The sequence below is a fragment of the Leptodactylus fuscus genome, chromosome 4 (assembly GCF_031893055.1).
Source record: "Leptodactylus fuscus isolate aLepFus1 chromosome 4, aLepFus1.hap2, whole genome shotgun sequence".
In the NCBI taxonomy this organism is placed as follows: Eukaryota; Metazoa; Chordata; class Amphibia; order Anura; family Leptodactylidae; genus Leptodactylus; species Leptodactylus fuscus.
In genome coordinates, this window is record NC_134268.1 from 40,244,121 (window position 1) to 40,270,908 (window position 26,788).

A 26,788-nucleotide genomic window follows, 5' to 3' on the forward strand; every position below is an offset into this window, starting at 1 on the left:
GCTGCAACCTATTCAGTACAGACCAAGCACAGAGCCGTACAATTGTACAGAGTCTTTGCTTAGTATTGTAGCTCAGCGCAGTCACTCGAATGGGACTGAGCTGCAAATAGGCCATGTGACAACATATGGACTAAGATGCTGCTGCTGCTTCAAACAGCTGATTCACAAGAGTCCTGGGTCCATTAAAACGTCCTGGAATACCCCTTTAATCACATCTTAAGTCATCTTATTCCCACAAGTGTGTGGAGCCCAACAGACTTCCCATTCTTTGCATTAATCTTGTGCTTTATTAAGGTTATTTATTTTTATTTTTTTCATGTAAATTGTGGGCCCCATATAGGGATCACAATGTACTTTCCCCCCCCCCCCCCCTTATCAGTATGTCTTTGTAGAATGGGAGGAATTCCACGCAAACATGAGGAGAACAAACTCCTTGCAGATGTTGTTCCTAGCAGGATTCAAACCCAGGGCTCCAGCGCTGCAAGGCTGCAGTGCTAACCACTGAGTCACAGTATTGCCCCTATTAAGGTTATTTATAAACACACCCTTTATGTACATATAAGAACATTACCTTGCCAAGCCTCCATAATCTAGACCTTCTTCACCCCTGAACATCACGTATAATCGTCTTCTTAAGTCGTAAGGCTTCAGCGCCATTATCTAGATAGGGGAAAAAAAATACAAAATATGAGACCTTTGCCAACTCACTTTCGTCACCTTCCACGAGTCTCTGCTTTTTATACAGGGAAACCTGAATTCATGAATATTAATAGGTCTTAGCACAATTATCTGTATGTGAAAGGCAATGAAGAAACGGTCACGGCGGCCACGGTGTCCTCTTGGCCCATGTCAGGTGACCAAAACTGGAAGTGAGAAGGACAGCTTGGGGTCCAGTCGAAGCTGTGGAATCGCAGTCAGAGGAGATGGGGGAAAAAAGCAACCAAACTCTAGTATAAGCCGAATTTTTCAGCCCAGTTTTTGTGCTGAAAAAGCCCCCCTCAGCTTATACTTGAGACAGCAAAAAAAAAAAAAAAAAAAAAGTATTTATTTTTTTATGGAGGGGTGACCGGCCACAATATCAATGTATAGAGTCTCCCATAAAACAGTGCAAAAGAAGATTTAAAAAACAAAATTAAATTAAAGTTGTAAATCACTCTCACTTTCCCCAGAATACATATAAAAGTAGAGAATGACTGTGACACAAACACATTAGGTATCCCTGTGTCTGACAGTGCCCGGTCTACTGAATATAGGGGATCTGCAGTGCTCCTGTTCTGTCAGGAAGGGGTTAATAGGAGCACTGCAGATACCCTATATTCAGCCAGACTGAATTCCAAGTGGGGGGAAAAGAAACAGTCCTCAAGCTCAGGGAAGGGGCAGACAGACAACCAAAACACCCCCTCCCCTTCCCCAGCAACTACTGCACCCAAAAACTCCGGCCATTTTAATTTTTGACATTTTCCAGTAGCTGCTGCATTTCCCCCCCTCGGCTTATACTCGAGTCAATAAGTTTTCCCAGTTTTTTGTGGTAAAATTAGGGGCCGCAGTTTATATTCGGGTCGGCTTATACTTGAGTATATACGGTATGACTTCAAAATATAATGCTTGATTTATTGAAATTATATCGCAGAATTTAGGAATTTCATCACTAGTTTTACTAGAGGGGGCTTCACTGCTTCTGTACGAGCTTGGCCGGCCGCCATTTATGAAGGAGTTGAGACATGGAAAACAGAAGAGCTGGAGGCAGTATATTGGGTTACTGGCAACTACACATCCATGTCTACCAGGTAAGTCAACGTATGAAAAACTGAAAGAACTAGGTAAGGGGGCGTTCACACTACCGCCAGTGTACGACGGCTAGTGTTCAATGCTAATGTTCGTGCAAAATCTTGGGTGGACATTAGCATCAGACACTAGCTGTGTCCGTTACATTTTGCATTGATTTAATGTGCGTTCTTTTACAGTCCGTGTGTCCGGTGATCAAGTTTTCATCGTTAGGTGTCTGATCAGTAAAACAAAGAGCGCTGTGCCACTTAGGGCAGGCTCTCACATGCGCCCCGGTCTCCGTTTTGCACAAAGTGTTCGCCGGTGAGCGTCTTCTCCTCTCCGCAGTGAAACCGGGTTTTTGGTTTTTTTTTGTTTTTTTAACTGGAAACAAAGTCGGACATGCAGGACTGTGTGTCCGGTTATAAAAAAAAAAAAAAAAAAAACGAAAAAAAAAACGAAAAAACAAAAAAACAAAAAAAAAAAAAAAAAAAAAAAAAAAAACACACACTGAATGCCGGGTTTCCGTCTTCTGCCGACAGAAAACAGAAACCTGCAAAACAAAGGTATTGCGCTAGTGTGAACCCGCCCTTAGTTTCTGCTCGCTCTCCTTGTATAGATCCATAAAATCCCATAGACCATCCAACACACTCTGGTATCCAGGGATAGCCAAGCAGAGCTAAAAGGGTCCAGGACTCCAGTGCTTTGTCTCTTTCCAAGTGATCAGTGAAGGTCTTGGCACCTGGGCCGATATCACTAGGACATGTCAAAGATTTGTCCCAACGATAGGTACCCTTTACCTCTCAGCTCATAGAAACCTGCAGAGACCGTAAACCTTTTTATAGGTTTTTGCAACAAAAATGTGATCTGAACAGAGCCGTACATGCACACCTTTCACCTCTTACACTAGACCGTGGTTTCAGCTCTGCTACATCCAGTATATTACAAGCAGAGATCATCTGTTCTTTTAAGAGAATAGGTCAGAGATTGATAATCTGCGTCTGCATGTGTGGGATATGTACCAGTATGCTGTATTCTATTTACTATAGCGGGGGTCCCTGGAGGTTAGCCCCCCTCGTACCACTAATACGTACCTGTTGAAAAGAGTCTTCAAACAGCGTCTGTCTGGAAACAGTTATCTTCACATGGCTCGGCAAGGCGTTGGACTGCAAAGAAGTTTAGAAATTAGTAAGCATTTCATGTCTGCAAAGTCTGGGGCAGCCGGCAGAACACACTGCGGAACGGAGAGAAATAAGACGAATGCATCTCCCTAATCACAGCCTGCGCCGACAGATAGGAGGGACCGTTCTGCCGCTGGCGCCAAGCGATTCGTCATGACACAGCCACCTTTAAAAATGATTACCTGACACAAATAACGAAAATGGGCAAGCTTCCACCGAAAACTGCGCTCATAAGCAATCTGCGGGCCCTTAGTCCTGAAAGCGCAAAAGAAATACAAAAATTAGTTTCTTTAAAAAATAAAAAAAAATTAAATGTTATATTTTCTATAAAAGATTGTTGCTTTATTAAAACAGAGGATCTCATCATGACCTGGGTCATGGCAGAAGCGGCATATTGTAGGATGCGGAATATTAGCAATTCTAAAAGAGACAGGCCACCCATCTGCAACTTTTTTTTTTTTTTTTAATTGTTTCAATGTATCTAAAATACAAAATTTAAAATTGAAAGAATTTACAAATTTTTAAAATTCAAGATTTCCTAGTATCCTCTGGGTACCGCAGCTGCTGAAGGATGGGAGGAGAGTGCAGCACCCCTCCTGTTCCAAGTAATGAGAGGTGCTGCAGTTCACCAGAACCACCACTTTTCAGTGGATGGAGCTGCTGTGCTGCTACCAATACTTGGATGGCATCGGCACTGAACGCACCGCCTGTCCATTAGCAATTTACTGCACATGGAGGTTGCTTGAGCAGCTGATCTGTGCAGGGTCTGGGTATCTAACCCAAACAGATCACATACTGATGACCTAATCCTGTGCTAAGGGCATCGGTATGAAAACTCCATTTAGGACCAGAAGACCCTCTTAAAGGGATCCCATCATTGGATACCCTTTTTTTTTCTGACAAACAAGTAGGAATAGCTTTAAGGAAGGCTATTCTTCTCCTACCTTTAGAGGTCTTCTCCGTGTCACTGTTCGGTAGAAATCTGGGTTTTCTTCGGTATGCTAATGAGTTCTCTCACATCACTGGGGGCGTCCCCAATGCTTCGATAGAAATCTCCAGAGACACCTCCATCTTCTTCCGTTCTGGGTTTCAATCTTCTAGGCATGCGCAGTCAGCTCTGCCATCAGGCCTTGGGCAGAGCCGACTGCGCATGCCCGCAACCACAAGAAATTGGCCACTTACACAGTAAGCAGCCATTTTTTTTTATTTTTTTTTTGCGGCCGCTTACACAGTAAGCTGGTGTAAGCGGCCATTTTCTTGTGGCCCGGGCATGCATAGTCGGCTCTGCCCGAGGCCTAGAAGATTGAAATTCAGGATGGAAGACGACACACAGAGAGACCGTCCAGAAGAAGATGGAGGAGTCGCTGGAGATTTCTCTAGCAGCATTGCTGACGCCCCCAGTGCTGCAAGGGAACTCATTTGCACACCGAAGAAAAACCCAGATTTCTTCCGAACGGCAGCGCAGAGAAGACATCTAAAGGTAGGAGAAGAATAACCTTTAAGGCCATTGCTACTTGTTAGAAGAAGAAAAAAAAAAAAAAAAAAAAAAAAAAAAGTTATCCAATGATAGGATCCCTTTAAGGCCAATGTGAAAGTCGCTCCATTTTAAGCATTTTGGAACAAAAAGGTTGCAGAGGTGGACTGTGCCAATAAGTTACATTTTTGTTAGACTTTCTGAACATCACAATTCTTCATCTACCAGAGCACACAAACCCATTCTTAAGCTTTACCCCCACACACGATATTAAAGGCATGTGCGGAATTTATGGCAGATGAGCTTCAACCTAGAACTCAACATCTTGATCCAATCTTCTAGAGCAGTTCAGATCTCTAGGAGACTGTTCAAGATCAAAAGCAGTTTCTTGCACAGGTGGGGTGCAGGACTTTCCCTACAGCAGCCAAATGAACAAGTAGGAGCCTGGACATACAGCAAGAGTCTGCACTGAAGCCAAGGAACATGCAGATTTTTATGCCGACTTTGACCCACACAAAAGCTAGTAAAAAAGCAGGGTAGGAGATTATGGCATGCATGGTGTCAGCTCCAAACATTAAAATGGCATAAAATGTGTTATGATCTCATATAGGTTATAATCCCACAAAATTCCCTCATGTCACAATCTGACCATTACCGCAGTCACACATTGTGGTAGGACATGTAGTTATGTAACACGCTTTGGGAAAGTAACAAGATGGCAGAAAATAGGGGGGTGGAGGTGGCAGTAGAGTGGATTACCCACCTTGCATGCTACTGCAGTGACATTTCTGAACAGTAAGGGGCAATGTGGAGCTTAGGAACAATTGCAATTTTACTTTGGTAATTTATTACGCCAGGTTCACACTAGCATTCAGGTCTCAGTCGTTCAGGTCCGAATGGGGACATGAAAGATGGAGACCTTGCCTGCTTAAAAATTGGTTACCTCATAGACAAGGGATCAGCAACCTTTGGCCGCTGTAAAACTACAACTCCCAGAATGCATACTTGCTCTGCTGTTCTTGGAAATCCCATGGAAGTGAATGGAGCATGCTGGGAGTTGTAGTTTCACAGCAGCTGGAGAGCCGAAGGTTGCTGACCCCTGCCATAGAGAAAAGTCCTCCTTGCAGGACTTCTCTCCACATATTTTTTTTAGGTGGAATCTGTGGCTCCATGTGATGATGTTGCATGGCTACATTAAGTTCAGCAGATCTATTTTTGCCTGACATTTTGCATCACAGTTGTCTGAGCAAAGTTTTACATTCTAGTTGTGTCCCAAGACCTGTTTACAAGGCCTGGGCGCTGACTTGTAGTACTGCTGCCTCCCAACAGGTGGCACTAGAGGCATAACTATTGTGAAAGTGCCATAATGGCGGTACAACCAGAACAGCGAGCAAGCATCCAAAAACTGTATGGAAACCTACAGTATATTTGGATAAGACAAGGATGACTTTCCTCTAGACAAGATTTATACTTGCCAATGACACTTAGGAGTAACTTCTAGATGCACCTCATAAGTTCACCTTGCCATATTTTACTCCATTGTCCTGGTCAGTTATATGGACTCTAATGTAATGACGAATCCAGATGGAGAACCTTCTCCATACACAGTCACCCTTCAATGTTAGAATGAGGGTGCAGATGGAGCACCCTTCTTATTTTTAAAGAGTTTCTCAATCTGTTCCAGATCTATGACTGATCACAACAGCAGACTAAGATACAGTAGTGTGAACCTAACCCAAGTACTGCATTTCAGTAGGTTCTACTGCGCAGCCAAACAGGGGCCCCCAACCTGTCCACATGGTCAAGCCATAAAGCCTGTGTTGTTCAGCATGACGGCCGAGCAAGTGCATTACGTACTTCACACAAGTCTAAGGGAGATGGAGACCCTTGAACAAGAGCCATCTATACCTATAATCCCTCTCAGACTTGCATGTATTGTCCTATGAGAACGCTCAGACATTGTTTTCATACAGATCCTCTAAATGGGGTCAAAATTAGAGATGAGCGAGTACTATTCGAAACTCCCGCTTCGAATAGCACACACCCACAGGAATGAATGGGCGTAGGGGGTTAAGTGGCTGGCCGCCGGCAAAGTCTGCGTGCCAGCTGCTTCCATTCATTCCTATGGGTGCTGGTTATTCGAAATGGCCATTTCGAATAGTACTCTCTGATCTCTAGTGAAAATTATGGGGTCCTCCAGGGTATAGCTGCTAAGTGGTACTCATGGAAAACTGCACATAAAAATCCATTCATCAGGTAACTACAGAGGCTCATTGAGAGTCTCTGGGGTTATGGGATCTGCTCGCAACACTGGCAAACATTGATGAACTGTGAAATAGCCCAAAAATCTTCCAAATCTATCATTGTGGCTCAGAAGGTACGATAAATGTGGCAAATAGATTGCCTGTCTGCGGCATCATTCACACGATAGTGTGCACGGGTCAAGTGGGTGCTGAATTCTTAAAGTAAGACACTTGGATCACATTCTAGCGTCACCTGAGGGCCTTCCGGGGGGGGGCTGAGGATACCTAAAACATGTCTATTGGGCAGCCATTATGAAGCCTTTAGTACAGATAACATGGTCCATAGAGGCCGCAGTGTGGACAGACACGCAGCATACAGCTTATGGCCCTCATCTTGGCAATGGAGCAGGTTCGTGAAAACTGGATATCTATTGGACTTTGTTTCCCACCGCAACCAACCACAGCCTTGCTTTTGTTTTCGATCGTGCTCTAGGAAAATGAAAGCTTGACTGTGATTGGTTACTGTGGGAACAAAAAAAATGGTTTCATAAATCTCCCCCATTGGGCTTCAGTTGTCAAGTAGGCCATTGTTGCCCAAAGCAACCAATCACAGCACAGCTTTCATATTCTCAGCCACTGTGGTAAAATGAAAGCAGAGCTGTGACTGGTTGCTGGGAGCAACAAAGACACTCTTGTACACCCGCTCCAATAACTCTACCCCTACTGAGTTGTTTTTCGCCCCCCAAGCACTGTATTCATATAGAGACATGACATGAGAATGCCAGTGTGAATAAAGCTGTATATCGGATGAGCCAAAGTGAAATAAAACATGATTCACACACTGCAGATGGCGATCTATACATGCTGTATGTATATCCTCCACATGGGCGCCAGAGACCGCTGCCTGTACAATGAGCAGATATACAAGCGCCACATGTGTATTATACAGTTATATAGATATGCAAATCACACATGTAAATAAGCAGTGCGGCCATGTTGGAAGGCCGGGAACACACACGTGACTATGGCAGTGAATGAAGGAATCACGCTGAATACCAAGCAATCAGCGGATTATTATCACTGTGAGGGACAAGATGGCGGCTGGTACAGAAGCTGAAGTTCATTCTCCGACAGTCTATCATTAAGTAATGAATGGTCTGCAGCTGCCATAGTCACTGCTAGGAAGAGACAAAACCACTTGTGCGTTCCTAAGCCCGCTGTTCACACCATTCCCCAGCACGCGCTGTACCGCGCCGCAGAGCTGACTGCTGCTCATGCTTCCCATTACTTACACGGATGACTTTCCAGTCCGGGGGTCATTGAAAGTAGTGGTCTTTGTGTTGTGATCTACAAAGTACTTTACCCCTTCTCGTGTGTACCGAATTTCCCAGCCCTCGGGTAAAGGGTCCTCATTTTGTAAACTGTGGGGAGGGAGCAACCATTAATAAGAAGCCTTTCTAATAACAGCAAGGTTTGACAAATATACACAGATTACGCACTGCCAGTAGTAATGGAAAGAGGATCGCTCAGGTCTCTGACATATCTGATCGCATAGCGCAGATTAACAATTCTTATTGCAATTAACAAGGCTGGAACATCTTTTCTAAAAATTAGGCTGTGTCCTTTTTTCCTCTGTTACTGCTCTGGGAAATATATGAATACATCAATAGCTAAGGCTATGTTCACATCTGCATTGCAGGCTACATCTGGAGACTCCATTGCAGTATATGTGAACAATCGCTGGACCAAAGTCCAATTTTTCCCTCCAGTGGTTTCAGTTTAAAAAAAAAATGTACATCTAGGGGCCACACGGTGGCTCAGTGGTTAGCACTGCAGCTTTGCAGCGCTGGAGTCCTGGTGTTCAAATCCCACCAAGGGCAAAAAACCATCTGCAAGGAGTTTGTATGTTCTCCCGGTGTTTGCATGGATTTCCATCCCATATTCCAAAAAGACATACTGATAGGGGAAAAGATTTGCATTGTGAGCTCTATGTGGGGCTCACAATCTACATTAGAAAGAAAAAAAAAAAAAAAGTACATCTGACAGATAATGGGGTTCATCAGGCACCATAAGAGTCCGCTGTCACAGCGGTCACCCTATCTACACAGCGACATGGATTGGACAATAGAGGATAGGTGACAACCTCAAATCATATACATTCCAGGAGGAATAACAGAGGGTCCTTACAATAAATGCACCAGCACGTATGTACACAAACATGTCAGGAGAGCTGTAGGTCCTCTAACAATGCCAATATACAGCAACCTGCTATATATGCTTAAACTGGGTGTTAGTGGAGTCTGCTTTGGATTTTTTTTTTTTTTTTTTTTTTTTTTTTTTTTTTATTTAAGCCGCCAAGAAAAGGAAACGAAAATGACATAAAAAGTATCCTCCGTTGACAACCCTCCTGGTAACAGCTTGCAATCTGTACTACTAAGGGACAACAAATCCAAATGGGGTCTTGCAGCAAGGATAGGAGATGCAGTAGTTCACATGCCACCAGCATTCGTATGTGCACCCTCTACCCTTTCACAGGGTGAGTCAGTTACACCACTCCAGGAGCCAATATGCCCTTTCCTATTGGGCAAGCCTGTGCCAGGCTCCTGGGATCTGTCCAGCCCCTAGGCACTAGGTTAAGGAAAGGAATGTTAGCTGGTATGGTGGACAGCCAGTAACAGATCTCCTCTAACCAGGCAACATCACATGCATGTTCATAGCAAAAGGAGGAGGAAGTCACACTCCTGGACACAAAGGTAAAGTGCACTTTTACGTGCTGTATTCATAGGGGGGCATTCACACACATTGCACATGACGTGAGCATACCCAACAGGACACAGCTCACAGATTGTGGTATATTATTGAGCCTTATGTGCCAAAAAGGGAAGTAGATGCCCATAGCAATGAATTTTAGTAGTTATAAAATAGAGCAAATCATTGGAGAGAAAAAAAAAAAAAAAAAAAAAAACCTATGAAACCTATTCACTTTGCAATGAAAACTTCAGATCTCTAATTGCTGCTACTTAATGGGAACCATAAAAAAAAAAAAAAAAAAAAAAAATCCCGAACAAACGTCACAAAATCAGATTTCCTCTTCTGTTACCATCCATAAGAGAAGGGCACCATCATATGACCAGGGCAGATTTCTGTGCCCTTCAAAGCATAAAAGCTCCCATTTAACACCAGCAAGCAGAGATCTTGAAGCCAGCGAGGAATTAATATGGATTGTCATGACTGGTAACTAATATTTGGTCTGTCCCAAAAAACCTCCCAGAGGTGACAGGTACTGCATTATTAAAGAATCTCTTCATATACAATCCAACCTCCTCATACGGCCTGGAAGACAAGCTAACCACAAGTCATGTGTACTTTGATAAGGGGAGCAAACCGGGCACCTCAGAGAGCGCTAGTGTTTTGGTTCTGTAAGTGCGCAGCATTGAAGCAAACACCGGGATATCGAAATAAAAGGAAAAGCGTCTCTTCTTGAACATGGAATGAAGCAATGTGATGTGACAGCTCCACCATAGAAGACAATGACAGAAGCAAATAGAGGGGCTTGTCCCTACCCTTGAGTTCGAGGGTCTTCCCACTGGGTAGTTTTCGTGTTGTGATTCACAAAGTACACTCTATCCGTAGAGTCCACTCTTCTTTCTGGAAAACAAATGGTGCCGTGAGTAGTTTTATCAGGCGGCCAGCTTTCAGAGGAATGTAATAATAATGGTGATGTCCTACCCCAGCCTGGTGGTAAAGGGCCCAAGGGATCGTTCTCTGCTGATAACATGGATGCCTGGAATTCAATATGTCACATGTTATTACTAATACAATATACGATATCTCCGGTCTACCAGCTCCAACAGTCTACAATGCAACCAAGTAAAGCTTCATCGGTAGAATAGGAATGAATGCTTGTGTGCGTGTGTGTAAGATACGGCATATCTGACGCTCTGATTAGGAGTTATCTGAGTTTTCATCCATTCTACTGAATGGGCTGAAACGCAAATAGAGAAAGTTATAGGAGCTTTTCCAGTATTCGCCGCTCTTAAATGCGGCACAGACACCTTGCAAAAAAAAAAAAAAAAAAAAAAAAAAAAAAAAAAAATCACACGAATTGCAAAATCTGTCTCCTATTCATTTCAATGGTAAAAAGCTGACTGAAGAATAAGCAGGATACTGTGATTTAGATTATTGCCTCTAAATCAGCTCCAGATTTCAATCAAAATCTGCTCCAAATTCCTCCATGTGAGGTGGAATCCACTGCAAATCCAGCCGTACCAAAATCCATGAATGGGTCTGAATTACCGAGTAGAGGTATCGCTGGTTGAACTGCTGCATAGCTCCCTGGAGTTGATTGCGTTGCGACTGCCACTGCTCAAAATTTCGGACAGACTCCATGGTAGGCCTCTGCCATGTCGTAGTTCTAGTGTTGTGGTCAACATAGTATACCCTACCACGGTCATCAACCCTTCTTTCCCACCTGAAAAGCAAAAAGGAGTTTTTAAAGTTATAAAACTAAATAGAAAAAAAATTAGGCATGCATGCTGCAGAACCTTTTGCCTGTTTAAAGGAGTATTCTGCTTAGATAGGGGAATAACTTGCTGACCTATGGACATCTGACTGCAGAGACCCCTGCTCCTCATGACAACGTGGTTTCATACGCTCAAATTAGTGGCTACTTCCATAGACTTCTGTTGCATGACTGGAAATGCCCAAGTTCTGTACTTGGCTCTCTCCAGCAGTCCCTTGGTGAATGAAGGGAGTGCCAGTGCCGTTCCATTCAGACATTGTACAGCAAGTTGCCATCCCATTGTGTGAAGGGAATACCCCTTTAAGTGAAGGTATCACCGTACAGGACTTGCCAGGTGAGGTTTTTTTTTTTTTTGGTTTTTTTTTTTAAATGTAGATTGTGAGCCCCACATAGAGCTCACAATGTATTGCCAGGTGAGGTTTATAAGGCGCCTGGTTCTCTGGATAATGCAGCACAGACTGCAATCCTGCTGCAAAAGATCTACTGAAATCAATAGGAACCACAATAGGAGTGCTGCCACCATTACATCCGGCACAATGATTCTCTTAAAACCATAGATGCGCTTTGCATATATAAAATATTTAAAAGGGGCTTTACATAAACATCTGGTAACTCAAAAGCAGTGGTCCCATCTTTAAGACTCACAGGATTGCTTAGCACTTCCTATAATCCTGTAGATTTTAATGCGAAGGGCACACACAAGGGTGACGACCTCTCCATTGAATTCCATGAGGACAGAAGCCATCGTAAATAAGTAGCGAGGTCATGTGATCTCTACTCTCCCAGTAAGTGATGGTGTGACGTATTGTTAGAGATGAGCGAGTACTGTTCGGATCAGCCGATCCGAACAGCACTCACGCATTGAAATTAATGGACGTAGCCGGCACGCGGGGGGTTAAGCGGCCGGCGTCAAAGCGGAAGTACCAGGTGCTTCCATTCATTTCAATGCGTGCGTGCTGTTCGGATCGGCTGATCCGAACAGTACTGGCTCATCTCTACGTATTGTCACTTTCGTCATGTCCTCTGGCTACATGACCACACTATTACAGGTATACTAGTACATAGTTTACAACCTTAAACCGTATATAAAGGACTCACCCAGGTGGTAAAGGCTGTGGTCGTTCCCATGTCGTAGTTCTTGTGTTGTGATCAACGTAATAGGTTCTGCCGTGGGGATCCTTTCTCTGCTCCCATCTGCAATGAAAGGGTTAATGGATCGTTAGATTCTGTAAACCAAACATTTAATGAGAAATCTTATACTATAGGAGAAAGTAATCTGTAAGGAGCCCCATATATGACCAAGTGACAAACACCCATGTACAGTGCGATCATAGACCTTGCATGAATCCAAATGCACATGGCTTGATAGTGGAAGCAATGTGGGTGTATATGGTGACAGCCGTGTGTTTTGCAACCTGAAGTGAATTCGTATGAGGTGTCTACGACCATGTTGTACATGACAGGTAAGTGTTGTCATGGGAGTTTCTCTTCACCTTTGTCTGGGCTTGTATTAATAACTATATAAGGTGTAATGTACACATAAGGGTAGGGCTCCTTTATGGCTGCATGGCACTGGTGCTTATATAAGCGGCTACTGCCTCACTGCAAAAGGGGAGACAAAATCACCTGATCACCTCGGGGCCTCCTTCCTAATAGGGCATATGGACAGGAGCTGATCCCAACCCCTTTAAAGAGGACCTGCACACAGACCGGTGAGGTGCTGGATAACACTTATACACATTGGAGGTGCATTTTATGTGCTTGAAATACTTTGATCATGTTCAGGCCATGCACAGCCATAAACTGCAATCTATACTTTGCCAAGGGGGCCAATCAATATTTACTAAGTGCGGCCGCCCCGGGATATTCAGGAGCCCGCTCATTGGCATGGAAGCTGAAGAAGTGGAGACAGGACACAGAAGGGTCAAGTCTTTCCTTAATTCCATGGGTGATTCAAGCCTAGACATATCACTGGGGTTCAAGTGCACCAAAGACTGACACGGTCTCTAATTTAGGAATGTGTTTCAGTGTCACAGGCCCCCTAAACCAATGACAGGTCAGAATGTCTTGTAAGTGGATTTCCCCTTTAACTATCTCATCTTAGAATTGCTGTACATATAATGCGTCCATATAAGAGGACTATATCTTCATACTTTATTATCAATCCACCTCCTGCCTGCTCTGTTATCATTACTCAGAACCTCAAGGCCCATTTTCTTACGGTAGGGATATGTTGCCCATTAACACTGGGGCAAATTTATTCAGACTGGCGTATCGTACCTCCTAATAAATGGCACAGAACAAAAATCTAGGAACTGGAGTAGTTGTGAGTCTACAGCGCCTATGCAGACTGTCATCTCCATTGTTACAGACTACAAACCAATCCTGTGTAGTCTGAAGTTAGTCACCTGTCTGCTACATTTTGCCAATCCACTGAATACATGCCAAAAAGAAAAGAATCAGGATTTGTCTGCAGCCGAGAACCATGCACATACATACACTATGTGATCAAAAGCATCCAGACACCCCAAAAAACATACGTTTTTCATATTAGGTGCACTGTGCTGCCACCTACTGCCAGGTATTCCATAATCAGCGACCACAGTAGACATTAGACATCGTGAGAGAGCAGAATGGGGCGCTCCGCAGAACTCACGGACTTGGAACGTGGTCAGGTGATTGGGTGCCACACATCACGCAGGTCAATGCCAAACGACGCCTCGCTTGGTGTAAGGAGCGTAAATATTGGACGATTGAACAGTGGAAAAACGTTGTGTGGAGTGACGAATCACGGTACACAATGTGGCGATCCGATGGCAGGGTGTGGGTATGGTGAATGCCTGGTGAACGTCATCTGCCAGCGTGTGTAGTGCCAACAGTAAAATTCAGAGGCAGTGGTGTTATGGTGTGGTGGTGTTTTTCATGGAGGGGGCTTGCACCCCTTGTTGTTTTGCGTGGCACTCTCACAGCACAGGCCCACATTGATGTTTTAAACACATTCTTGCTTCCCACTGTTGAAGAGCAATTCGGGGATGGCGATTGCATCTTACAACACGATGGAGCACCTGTTCATACTGCACGGCCTGTGGCGGAGTGGTTACACCACAATAACATCTCTGTAATGGACTGGCCTGCACAGAGTCCTGACTGGAATCCTATAGAACACCTTTGGTATGTTTTGGAATGCCGACTTCGTGCCAGGCCTCACCGACCTACATCGATACCTCTCCTCAGAGCAGCACTCCGTGAAGAATGGGCTGCCATTCCCTAAGAAACCTTCCAGCACCTGATTGTACGTCTGCCTGCGAGAGTGGAAGCCGTCATCAAGGCTAAGTGTGGGCCAACGCCATAGTGAATTCCAGCATTACCGATAGAGGGCGCCACCAACTTATAAGTCATTTACAGCCAGGTGTCCGGATACTTCTGATCACATAGTGTAGATCTGCCAATGTGTTCTATATTGAGTATCAGGACATTTTCAGTCTTTCAATATGACTTGAGGCCTATCGGCTTACATACGCAAACACGGCCACCTAAGAATCTATGTCATAGTATAGCAGGGAATGATGCAAGTCCTGAATGACGTGGAAACCTGAACTTCGAGGGCTCTCCTGGCAGTCTGCCCTACTAAATGCTTGCATTTCCCAATGCTGGAGCACCTTTACTTAGAAAGCTACCTGGTACCATTCCTCTGTTATTGACCCTCAAAATGTATGACTAATTGACAACAGGGTGTCGTTAAGGGGGTGTATTCTACATAGTCTAATACCGGCAGCAGAGATTGGGCAGGGTCATTGTCTATGGGACACAACCACAATGGGCATCACCCAAATATAAACTTCTAGGAGGAATAACTCAACATGGCGATTCCCAAAAAGATGCACTAGAATTATAATTTACAGCTAATATAGATGTATCAGGACAAATACCAGGTGAAAAAAGAATCAGCCTCAGTGAGACACCAGTAGAAGCAAATATACTGAATAATGAAGGGAAGATTGCAGAAAACGTGTGTAGAAACCTAGGTGCTAAGAAATCAATGCTTATACGACATGGTCATAAATAACAGCAGTAAACCAGGATGGTTACAGCAGATCATGGGTTAATGAACAAGATCTTGCAGGATGCAATAAAAAGAGCGACCGCAGGGAAACCTCCTATGACTAGTGAGCGGAGGAGCGCTGCACTGCAGACATTGCTGTAATATCAGTGACAGAGCGCTCTTCTGGGATCATTGACACGTTACAATAGCTCAGCCCTTCAGCGTACCCAGGTGGCAGAGGCTCAGCAGCGCTGCCAGGCTGCTGTCTCACAGGATCCACTGAGGCTGCCACAGACGACTGCCTGGGCTTTGCAGCGTCAGGACTGGAGCTGCCAGCAGCAGGGGATGACACAGAGTCCGTAGCCCTTGCAGGTTCAGGAGCAGTGCTAGTAGTCGGCACGCCGCCTTCAGAAGTGGTACTTGCTGCGGTGTCTGATGTGTTAGTCGTAGAGTCCATGCAATCTGATATGAGGGATCCCGCAGGAGCGGCTGCAGCGTCATGGCAGGACGTGTTATTGGCTTCGGATGCAGCAGCTGTGCCATTAACTGGAAGAGAACAATAGTCCGCATCAGAAATGGAGCAAAATAAATCATCCAGTGTATGTGCAGTCCATCTGGATGTACACCGCAACATGGCAAACACAGCACAATGTGGATTCAATAAGCCTATAAAAGCTGCTTCCTAGCTGGCTGTATGCGAGACGCCTTCTCCTGTGCTAGTCCGCATAAGATGAAGATTTAGGACTTGAGAGGATCAAGCCTAAAGTTAGGCGCTTAAAGGGGTTGTCTGGGACTAAAATACTGAGTGCTGTGGCCGCTTCACTACTGACTAAGAACAGTGCCGTACAGTGTATAGTGGCTGTGCATGGTATTGCAGCGAATAGTATTGAGCTGCAGCATAGTCATGTGACCAAGAGACGTAAAGTCACTGGTCTGAGCTCAATATGATAGTCCCACACAACCACGTTAACCTGTACACATAAGGGCAGAGTTGTCCAAACTCGCCTGTCTTGGCAGCACCAGCCTGATATTTTATGTGCAAGGCGGTGTGTCAATTATACTTGGGTTAAAGAAGGGTCGGGCATGTTACATTTCAACATGCCTAATCCTTTGTTCCTACAAGTAGTCAGTCATTAAAGAGGTTAAGCAGCAGTTTGTTCTTTCCCTATTGAAAACAAACCTACTTAGCCAAGTGTGCATGTGTAAGCAGGTGTAGGGAGGAATAACTGGTAGCGACAGTTACACAGCAACTATAGATTTGATGTTTCGGCCTAATACGAAGTCACAGAAAAGTTCAAAAGACAAGTGCTGTCAGTTTTGGTGCCCGATATACTATTTAGGCTCTGTACTGTCAGGAGGGCGGTGTCAGACAAGGGGTGCGATTCTGAGCTCGGACGCCGGCTGCCTCCGATTTCCTGCCTGGCCCTCTCCTGATCAGAAGTTATGACGACAGCAGAGCGGGATGTGCCACACTATGTCTGTACACCCCACAAAAATGATGGAGATTACAGAAACCGTATGGCACAGCCCGTTTGCCCGATTTCATAATTCCTAGCCTGGTGGTCAGGACATTGGACGCATATTCCCATCACCACCATGACTGGCTAATATGGGGATACCCCTTTAAATGTATAATGACTAGAGATGAGCGAGTACTATTCGAAACTCCAGTTTCGAATAGCACACACCCCTAGGAATGAATGGACGTAGCCGGAACGCAGGGGGTTAAAGGTTGGCAAAGTCTGCGTGCCGGCTGCTTCTATTCATTCCTATGGGTGCGTGCTATTCGAAACGGCCCTTTGGAATAGTACTCGCTCATCTCTAATAATGACGTGTCAGAAACTTTTCCTACAAATCTATATATCAATCTGCTCTATAATGTAACAGATTTAAGGGTTAACTGTGTTCACACCCCATAAGGGCATATGGATCCTTCCCACAGCTTATGTATAAGAGCACAGGGGCCGACAGCTCCATATGTCCCCGCCATGCTGTGATGTCTTTGTACGCTAAGGCCTCGTGCACACATCAGGAAACCCGCATCCCCAGCTCTCTGTAACCACACCAATGTGTGCTAATCCTCATCACATGGGAATGTTAAAGAGCAAGAATTTTAAGCTCGTCGGGGACATATTTTCGTTGTTGGCGACACAAAGGAGCACAGGAAAGCAACTCCCGATGTGTTATGACTGGAACCGTCCCATCATTCCCTTTAACTCTGATTCAGTGGTGTATTTCACTAGGGGAGAACCAAGAACCGAAACAAAAAGAGATGAAAAGAGTTTCCTGTTTGTGCTCCTGATCGGTGGGTGGTTGTGAGTCATGACTGCGGTACAGTAACAGACACATATAGTATATTATATACAGAACAGCCCCCACACCCATCCTTACAGATCCCTATAGAAATAAACCAGCACGCTTCCACTCTATACAGTGAAGCATCTGCCCCTGAATGGGTTAAACGGGGCCAGGCACATAAAAGCTTGACGCTGTAAGCTGAGCCTTTCGAGTTCACAGTCTTGTGACACAGACTTGTCCCGAAGCCAAGATGAGTATATTGCATAACACGTCCCGAAAGCGCTCCATATTCATTTACTACATACGCGGACTCTTCACGGCGCATATCAATGAGACGCCTTCACTCGGCGCGGCTGGACGGGGTAGTCGAGTGTATAAGTGAGGAGTCAGTGCCTACCAGTTCTAGTGCCAGCCTGTGCAGTAAGTGGATTTGGTGCTGGTGTATTTTTGGGTCTGGCTGCAACGTGAGAAGGGGAGCGAGCGCCATCTCCATTTGCCATTTGTGCATTAAAGGCATTCTGCTCGGCGTAACTGGATGTGGTTTCATTAGCTGTCCCGTTGGGAACGTCACTAGAAGATCTTCAAAGGGGATATAAAAGAACAATATTAATTTACATAAAGTGATCCGTAAATAAACAAAGCCGAGCTGCACACGGACGCGGGCTCTAAGTTTACACGCCAGAGGAGACCATTTAAAGGGGTTGTCCCACAACACCTAGCCGCAGAATAATAAGCCTCTAATCGCTGAGTGGTCCCGCCACTGGGATCCATGTGGATCACAACAATGGGGTTCACCTTGTCCCCCACTTTAACTGGGTGACCGTAAACACATCTATGAGACTGATGAAGATAACCAAGTACTGTACGCCACTATCTCCATCAGTCCTATAGAGTTGCAGTAGACACCAAAGAGTCGGGGCCGTATTCTTAAAGGGGCTTTCCAAGCTCAAAATACTGATTAATTATCCCAAAGATCGGTCACTAAAATCTAAAGCTCTGTGAGGGTCCGACGCCTGGCACCCCCACCGAACAGCTGTTCTCAGCAACTGTTACAGAGAATGGAGCAAGAAGAAGACAGTGCTGTTCTCTGTGTAGTGGCCTAACCAAGTCCCTGCAGCTTAGCTCCTATTCAAATGAATGGAAACTGATCTGCAGTACCTGATCTGACCACAACACAGAACAGAGCCATCTGCTTCCTGCTCCATTCTCTAACAGCTGATCGATGGGGGTGCCGGGTGTCAGATGCCCTCTATTCAGCTATTGATGACCTATGTTTAGGATAGATCATCAATATTTTTAGCAGAGAAAACCAGAAGGACCACCAATGATCAGCGCTTATTACCTACCGGGCAGGTAGTTCATAAGTTGTTATTGTGGGGAAACCTCAACATACATGGCCATTTATGACCCCATTATTTTCTATGTATATAGCGACACAGCGAGTCTTACTGTACCTTCATATGTCTGGAAATTCATACGCTGCACGCTCCATGGCACACTGTATTACAGAGGTATTATTCTCTATTAGAGATGAGCAAACACTGTTCGGATCAGCTGATCCGAACAGCACGCACCCATAGAAATGAATGGAAGCACCTGTGACGCTGACTTTGCCGGCAGCCGGCCGGCGTCACAGGTGCTTCCATTCATTTCTATGGGTGCGTGCTGTTCAGATCGGCTGATCCGAACAGTGTTCGCTCATCTCTATGGGATCAGAAAATCTCAAACAATTGGTGGTGCGGTCATACGAAGGTACAGGGGACTGTGCTGTCAGTATAGTCTCACCCTAAAAATGACTTCCCAGCCACTGGTATGTAAACAAAGACACCACACGGGAAAGCAGACATCACGTAATAATGAAACTGATATGACAAAACTTGCAATGTCCTAATGGTGACAACAAGGTGACAGATATTAGTACTTGTACAAAATGTCACTTCCTTTACATAATTTTAGAACATTCTTCCAACCTGACAAGCCCGGCAGAGAGTGCACATGCTCAGAGTAACACGGCAGACATATTTATAGTATATATAGGGTGCATCGTATTTCCCCAAGACGACACATGCCAAGTTAAAGATATGGAGCAGGTACTGAACAACGGTATACTGCATGTTACATAGCTCTTAGAAAGCAATATACACAGACCTTCACCAGATGTCAGATCCCTATTGATGTAGGGATTGTAAAGAGGGAATATCCTAGCAATGTGCCATCACTAGTGTTGGATATACAACTGAATCTAGTGCCCGATACTACAAGCAGCCGTGACTCCACATACCCTGCTGTAACATCTGGCAGACATTCTCCTCCATTTACACGGATTGCATCTCCGTTTTGCTGGATTTCGACTAGAAATACAAAGAAAAAAAAAAGTGAAAGGTTTATGCGTGTGCACATGCGGCGATGGCGTCTGAGACGAGTATTCGCGCACATTACTTACTGGGTGCTGGGGTGGTGGAATTACATGCTGCAAGGGACTCTGGTTCTACACTCAACCCATCCAAGATGACCGTCAGCTCGCCAGTTTGGACTGTGCCATGCTTGCCTTCTAGTGACAGCTTCAGTTGCTCTTTTACTTTTTCCACTAAAGGGGGGAGAGGGGAAAAAAAAAAAAAAAAGTTACACACATGATACAGCAGTCAGCCCCTCCAGCTTTGACTATAAACATACAGTACATTCGGATTGGCCCAGCAGTGACTATATCCATATAGAGAAGGGAATATAGTGCCTGCCGCTGGCATATCTGGAGGGATTATACACAACCAAACATGTATATCTAATGTGGATGGGTTGCTTTAGACAGACCAAACCCCTTTAGATTCATGTTGAATGAATTTGCCAATTTCAGGGCCGTGAAGGCAAACCCATGGCACAGGTGCCAGAGTTGGCACTCCGAGCCCCCTCTGTGGGCACCCATCTATGGCACAGATTGTACTGTGTGGGGGCCACCATGGAGTAGCGCCCGTGCACTGTCTCCCTGTTTACATCTTGGGAGACAGATTTGCATATCCGTCCCATGATCCCTTGCAGTGGAGTGACTATGGCTGTATAAGTCTCCACTCACCTGAATAGATGGTCTCTCCCTAAGTATAGACGTTATCCCCATAATCCACCAATAAGAACACAATAGTGGAGGTTACAACAACAGGACGTACATGGCTTGTAGCTAACCTAACACCATAACTAAAAGTCGGCCAACCTGCTGAAATAGCAAGACTGGCTGCTGATCTCATGTGTATGGCGGCTTCCCCACCGTCCCATAGTGGCAGATCTTAGGGGAAAAACTATTTGGAATAAGCCAACCCTTGCTGCCTGTAAAATAAGTCCACAGCGGCTTACTCTGGTCTCCCCGTTGAGCAGTTTACGGTGGAAAGTATACAAGTATCTCAAGTGAATGGTCGGCTTTATAGTCTGCTGGGGATCTGAGCAAAACACTATGTATGATCCTGCAGCAGGCTGGGGAGGGAAGGAGTGAAAAATAGAACATGCTTATTGGGATAGGCCTCTGTCTTCTAGGGGTCTGACAAGAACAGGGGTACCAGAGTCTCCTATGTGATGGAGTAGGAGTGTACATGTGTGATCACCACTCCATTCACTGCCATAAAACTGACCATACTGAATTCCTGAATCTCCATCTAGAAGTGAATGGAGTGCTGGCTAAGCATGTACACTACCATGTCATCATATAGGAAATATGAGGACCCCCATTCTCTTCATCACTGAGGATATTACCTCTGTGACCCCTTGGAAAAATCCCTTTAATAAATTTGCTATATAAACATCTATTTCTTTAATTTAATTCATCCAGCCAACAAATTCCCCAAAGTTTATGGACAAACCAACAAAATTTCACACTGCATAAATGAGGAGGCATTTGAGCCAGCGGGGACGTCTTAAACCGCAGTGTCCGCAGCTGAATCTGAGGCAAGATCAGGCAGAACGGATATTTTTAAGAATCCTGCTCCAATCTCTGGTCGGAGGAGGAATCTGGTGAAGATTTTGTGGCGGAACCAGATTCTAAAATCAGTGGCCAATTCCGCAGTGTGAATAGCCCCCCAATACCCGGCTGAATTTCCTGCATCCCCAAGTGTTCCATTGCTCATACCCGGCCATTAAAATCCCACGCCCGCTACTTTCTCAGCAGCTGTCACTTACATTTTCTATTATGCGTTTCCAGCGCTTGCCTCAGGTCCACAACGGTTTTGCCAAGCAAAGCATCAGCTTTCAATGTATGGTGACTCCATACTTTAAATTCAAGTGTAGTTTGTGGGGTTACCTTCCTAGAAATACAATGGAAATAACAATTAGACAATACAATAGGAAGAAGATACATAGAAGACCCCATGTACACGGCATAGGATAGTGGGCAATGATATCACAGATGTACTACACAGGCAGAGGACTGGACTCCACTTGGGACATTTGTGACCTCATATCCTGTATTGCCAGGTCTATCTGCAGCTATAAATAGGTTTGTACCAGCCCTTTAAGTCGTAACTAAACTGTGTGCCTGACAAAGGGGCCCAAGCAGCCTCGAAAATCTTTCCTATTACACTGGACACAACTTTCTAAGTTTTCAAGTGCCTGATATATAACAGTTTCACATGACCCTCCCCCCCCCTCATGTTCTGTTCATTACAAACAATCCCATACATCATACACAGTGTGAAGCTCCCAATAGCGGCAGCAAAGAAAAGAGGAAAGAAACGGGATTCCATAGAAAGGAGCCAAAATTTCTTAACAAAAGTATATTATATATATTTGTGACATTAAAAAAAAGCTGCCAGAAATCACAAGATGTAATCATCTTGGTGGAATTATTAGGTTTGTAGCCATAAAGTCCGGCTCCTTGTAAGACTAAATATGTCAGGAGTGCCCAGTAGCTAGGGGCTAGGTGGGGACTCCTAGAACATGCCCTGGATAACATGCACAGTATCCAAGAAGTGCAGCCACCTGTTCCAGATTCTCAAGAATAGATCTAATTTCTTAGGGGGCGTTCACACTACCGTCAGTGTCCGACAGGTAGTGTCCGCTCCTAGTGTCCGTTCAAAATCTGGCAGGGACATTAGGAGCGGACACTAGCTGTGTCCGTGACACTTGTCATTCATTTAAATGGCGATCGGGTGCGTTCTTTTGCACTCCGTGCCCTTCCTTCACTGTCCGCATGTAAAGATGTCCGACCTTTCAAGCGGACAGAAAAACCCGACATGTCACCTTGTGAATCAGAGCCTCTGTTGCAGACATATCGCCATTCTTGTCATTTTAAACATGAGATCTTTGGAGCACTGAGGGCATGAGCACTTACCTCACTGGAGCATTGACCACGCCCTCATTGTTTCAAAGAGCTCATTTACATATTGGTAAAACCGGCAGTACCTCAGCAACAGAGGCTCTGATATACAGGGGAAAGACACAGATTCAGGTGACCTGTGGGGTTCTAGTGTCAGACACATTCATAAAAATTGAATCCATCAGGAACACTAAACCCCTGGTCCAATTTATGGGTGGTTTAGTGTCCCAAATTCTATATCAAATCCCTCGTGCTGGCAGAGTTTATCAATTAAGCCAGAGACTTACACCTTGGCCCCGGAGTGAAGCCGGGTTGTACGCCCTCAGCTTGCCTGGAGAACTGCGCATGCGCCAGGAGCACCAGAGAGGAGTCTGATGAAAATCATCGGACTCCTCTCCCAGCTCTATAAGGATTTGCGGGTGGTTTAGTGTCCCAAATCGACCCGACAGGTTCCCTTTAACGTTCCTACTATTAGCCCTGTTATTTTTAAAGAGAGTTTCCTTTAAATATCCTAGAAGAATACTTGGACTACAAGGAGAGAGACCCACACACTGCAGAGAAAGCCCCACAACGCTCCCTAAAAATGGCACGTACACAGTTAACTGTTCCTCCCATCTTGGATTGCTGGAACTGCTCGCTTTCGCTGTCTTCTTGGTTTCGCCATCAGCAGCTAGTTCTGTGTAGACGGTTCCAAACCAATTCTTCTTCCTTTTCAGTTTGGCACAAGACACTAAAAAGAAAACAAGTGCAGGCGCTTTAATACTGGGTTACATTGCACATTGGAAGAATACAGAATTCTCCTGTGGCCGGCAATATTCAATTCTTCAACATCACACCTCACATTATGTAGTCATTTACTCGACTCATCACTTCTTAAAGGATCTATCACCTCCCCCAAACATTCAGCTGACAGTGCATACGTCTGGTGTGTAGGTCACACTTGTAAATGTATTGAAACTTTGTAGTCTTATGCAACAGAGGCAGCTGGTGCCTTGGGGGTGGGCCTTAATCCCAGGAGCACCGCCCCTGCTGATCAGTTTGGATGATGTCAGTCAGTGTAAGGATCAACTCACTGTACAGGAGATTATAGGGATCTAAGTGGCAAGTGCAATGTTCCCAGAGCTGAAGGCCCGCCCCCAGTGCACCAGTTGCCTCATTTGCATAAGACTTAAAGTGACATACATAGAGGTATGGGGTCATGCTTAGGGGAGGTGGTAGACAATTTGACAATATAACTTTTGGTCTCATTTTCTACTATGGTATCAGTCATATACGTAAAAGATATTTCTAGCGATATGGAATAACGTGTGCAGCCGAAATCCTTCTAGGCAGCCCTGTAGACTCCGCAATCCAATAAGGTGTTAATAGCCGGAGCGTGCACGGCGCTATTACACTCTTGTATCTGCCTGAGCTTTTAGTGTAAGTCTAAGGGCAGCGTGAACTGTGTTGTAACAAGTCTCCAATGATTCAGTCTCTGCCGGTAGCAGTATAAAGGCAGCTGCCAAGTCAAACAGGGGTGGAGATGGGATCAGGAGTCTGGGAGATAAGGGACTGCCGAGGATCTACTTGTTACCAGTGACGCTACAAAGACGTTCTCGAGAAATCCTGTCTACCATATGGAGTAAATAAAAAAAACGCCTAGAGTGGGTGAGCCTGGAGGGCCTGGCACTTCCATACAGTGCAGCAGACATATGTCAATCCATATGGCAGATCTTCCATAACACGAGATATAAAAGCTCACGTTACAGTACTGTGCTCTATAGTCTTACGTCACGTTCGCACATTCAGGATTTTGTCACATTGAAAGAATCTGGTGACGTCTCTCCGGTGATGTAAATGACTGGGGAATAATCACAACCCCATTCACATGCTATGGAAAAAAATAAATCCTGCACAGAATAATGGAGGGGCGGCACATTTTAGGTTAAGGTCACACAGAGTGAAACCGCTGATGAAGATCTGAATGTCCACAATGACAAAGCTGCCAAAGGCAGGGGCAACATGGTGGCTTGGTGGTTAGCACTGTAGCCTTGCAGCGCTGGAGTCCTGGGTTCGAATCCCGCCAGGAACAACATCTGCAAGGAGTTTGTATGTTCTCCCAGTGTTTGCGTGGATTTCCTCCCCCCAAAAAAAATCTGGCAAATCTGAGGCAGCTAACCCACAGGGGAACGCGGTATACCCCATGGCCTCAGTCTAGATTTTGCATTACTGCCATGGATTCAGATAAGAATAACCAGCAGTGAATTAGGAAATTTAGCCTCAGATTTCTGCCTTCTTTGAAAGATTCAAAGTGGATATGTCCCAACCAGTGTCTAAACATGGCCTTAAAGGGATTGTCCAGGATCTGAACAGTTTTAATACTGACCCATCAACTGTGGACCTAAACCCATCCTAACCAGCTCCCCACCCCGCCACCCATACTCAGCCTGACCTCAGCCAGGTGGTGACAGCACGTCAATGGGCGCACAGTCCATCGCCAGTAACGCCTACATTCAGCCTGGCAAAACTGCAGGAGTTCGAGGTTGTAACATTACCGCCCAACTATAGTCCTGATGGTCCGCAGACAATATGGCTGGTTTGTGATCAAACTTGCACCCAATTTCCTACCAGCGCACCCCCTACACCTATAGCATTGCTGTATCCTTTAGGCCTGATGCATTTTGCCCTCGAGACCTCGCAGTACAATATAAGGACTTCTTACACAACCATACAGTGGAATTTTCTCACTGAAATTATTGATGTATGTAAAGCTTTCCTCAGTCACATGGACAATATAAGAGCGGTATTCTTCTTACCAGAAATAGGACGCCTTTAGGGAATCCCAATAATGTCATGTCATCTCATTTTTGGCACTAAACATAAGACACTTACACGAAATATCCATGAGACCTTGTGACTGATGCTAGGCTGGCCATAGGCTAGCCAACGTGCCAATATAAATATACCTGCACCCACTGGTGAGAGTTGGGTGGAACCGGAGCCAAATTTCAGTCAAACAACAACAAGGCTCTGGTACCAAAATGATGAGAAAGTGGTGGGCAGAGGCGGCCGAATTAGGAAACAGACATCTTGGCTGTGATAAGCGGCGCGGCTAAAGGGTAAGAGGTGATTTTATTTGCAGGATATGAGGCTGCAAAATTTACTGAGGAAATTATGTCACAAACATCTGATTTCCTGAGCGCTCGCTAAATTGTACATTAATCCACGAGATTATTTTTCTAACTTTCTGCAAAAGGATGTCACAGCGGAATATGTGGAACAAAGTTTCCATGTTTGCCCTTGGAGGAATAAAAACCTCTGAAGAGGAGAAGTTTTCAGCCAAGGTCTGGGCAAAGGTCCAATAACGAAACAAGAAAAATAAATAAAAAAAAATCTAAGGTGTGAAACAGGACGTCAAGGGGTTAATGAAAGGATCCCATATTTTTAAAGAGATCCTTCTACCACCCGCCAACATTTTGTAACCTTGAACAGCTGTCATACCACCAATTCCAGCACCGTTAGGCTGTTTTGTGTAGCCCCGACCCCTCCTGAGCAATAGTTCCTGGTAGCTTCAGCACCCAATATGATAGTTAGGCTCTCTACAGTCAGGTGGGCAGTCCTGGTTTGGAGCAAATTGTCAGATGGGTGGTCTCAGGCCATCTGTTCCAAACCAAGACTGCCCACTTGACCGTAGAGAGCCCAATTAGCATATTGGGTGCTAAAACTAACAGCACCGATTGCTCAGGAACAGTCGGGGTCAGAGAAAAAAATTCCAACCTCAACATGATCAGTGTCTATGGAGGATAGAAAGAGTTGAGGTTGGTAGAGATGGTGAAAACTCCTCTATCCTAGGAGAGCACCATGCCACTGAAACGTGATATAAGATATTGAGTGTGGTCTGCAGGATGTAGCACTGCCTGAATAAAGTGGTCTTACAGAGTACCAATTACTTCTGAAACATCATTGACATGGCACCTGAATCCTCAAGGTCA

The 26,788-nt window shown here is 45.0% G+C and overlaps 1 protein-coding gene across 4 annotated transcripts in view; it reads right to left on the reverse strand.

The window, feature by feature from the left end:
• Positions 1-26,788, reverse strand: part of WWP1 (WW domain containing E3 ubiquitin protein ligase 1) — a 79,014-nt gene that overhangs the window by 8,706 nt on the left and 43,520 nt on the right. For all 4 annotated transcript variants that reach the window (XM_075270349.1, XM_075270350.1, XM_075270352.1 and 1 more), the window contains exons 3-16: positions 23,412-23,547; positions 21,683-21,807; positions 19,968-20,111; positions 19,806-19,875; positions 17,922-18,103; positions 15,454-15,772; positions 12,283-12,378; positions 10,959-11,133; positions 10,392-10,446; positions 10,226-10,310; positions 7,955-8,083; positions 3,128-3,200; positions 2,859-2,930; positions 572-660 (exon numbers count right to left, since the gene is read on the reverse strand). In XM_075270349.1, coding sequence (XP_075126450.1) covers positions 572-660; positions 2,859-2,930; positions 3,128-3,200; positions 7,955-8,083; positions 10,226-10,310; positions 10,392-10,446; positions 10,959-11,133; positions 12,283-12,378; positions 15,454-15,772; positions 17,922-18,103; positions 19,806-19,875; positions 19,968-20,111; positions 21,683-21,807; positions 23,412-23,547 — 1,750 coding nt within the window. The remainder of the gene's footprint in view (positions 1-571; positions 661-2,858; positions 2,931-3,127; positions 3,201-7,954; positions 8,084-10,225; positions 10,311-10,391; positions 10,447-10,958; positions 11,134-12,282; positions 12,379-15,453; positions 15,773-17,921; positions 18,104-19,805; positions 19,876-19,967; positions 20,112-21,682; positions 21,808-23,411; positions 23,548-26,788) is intronic.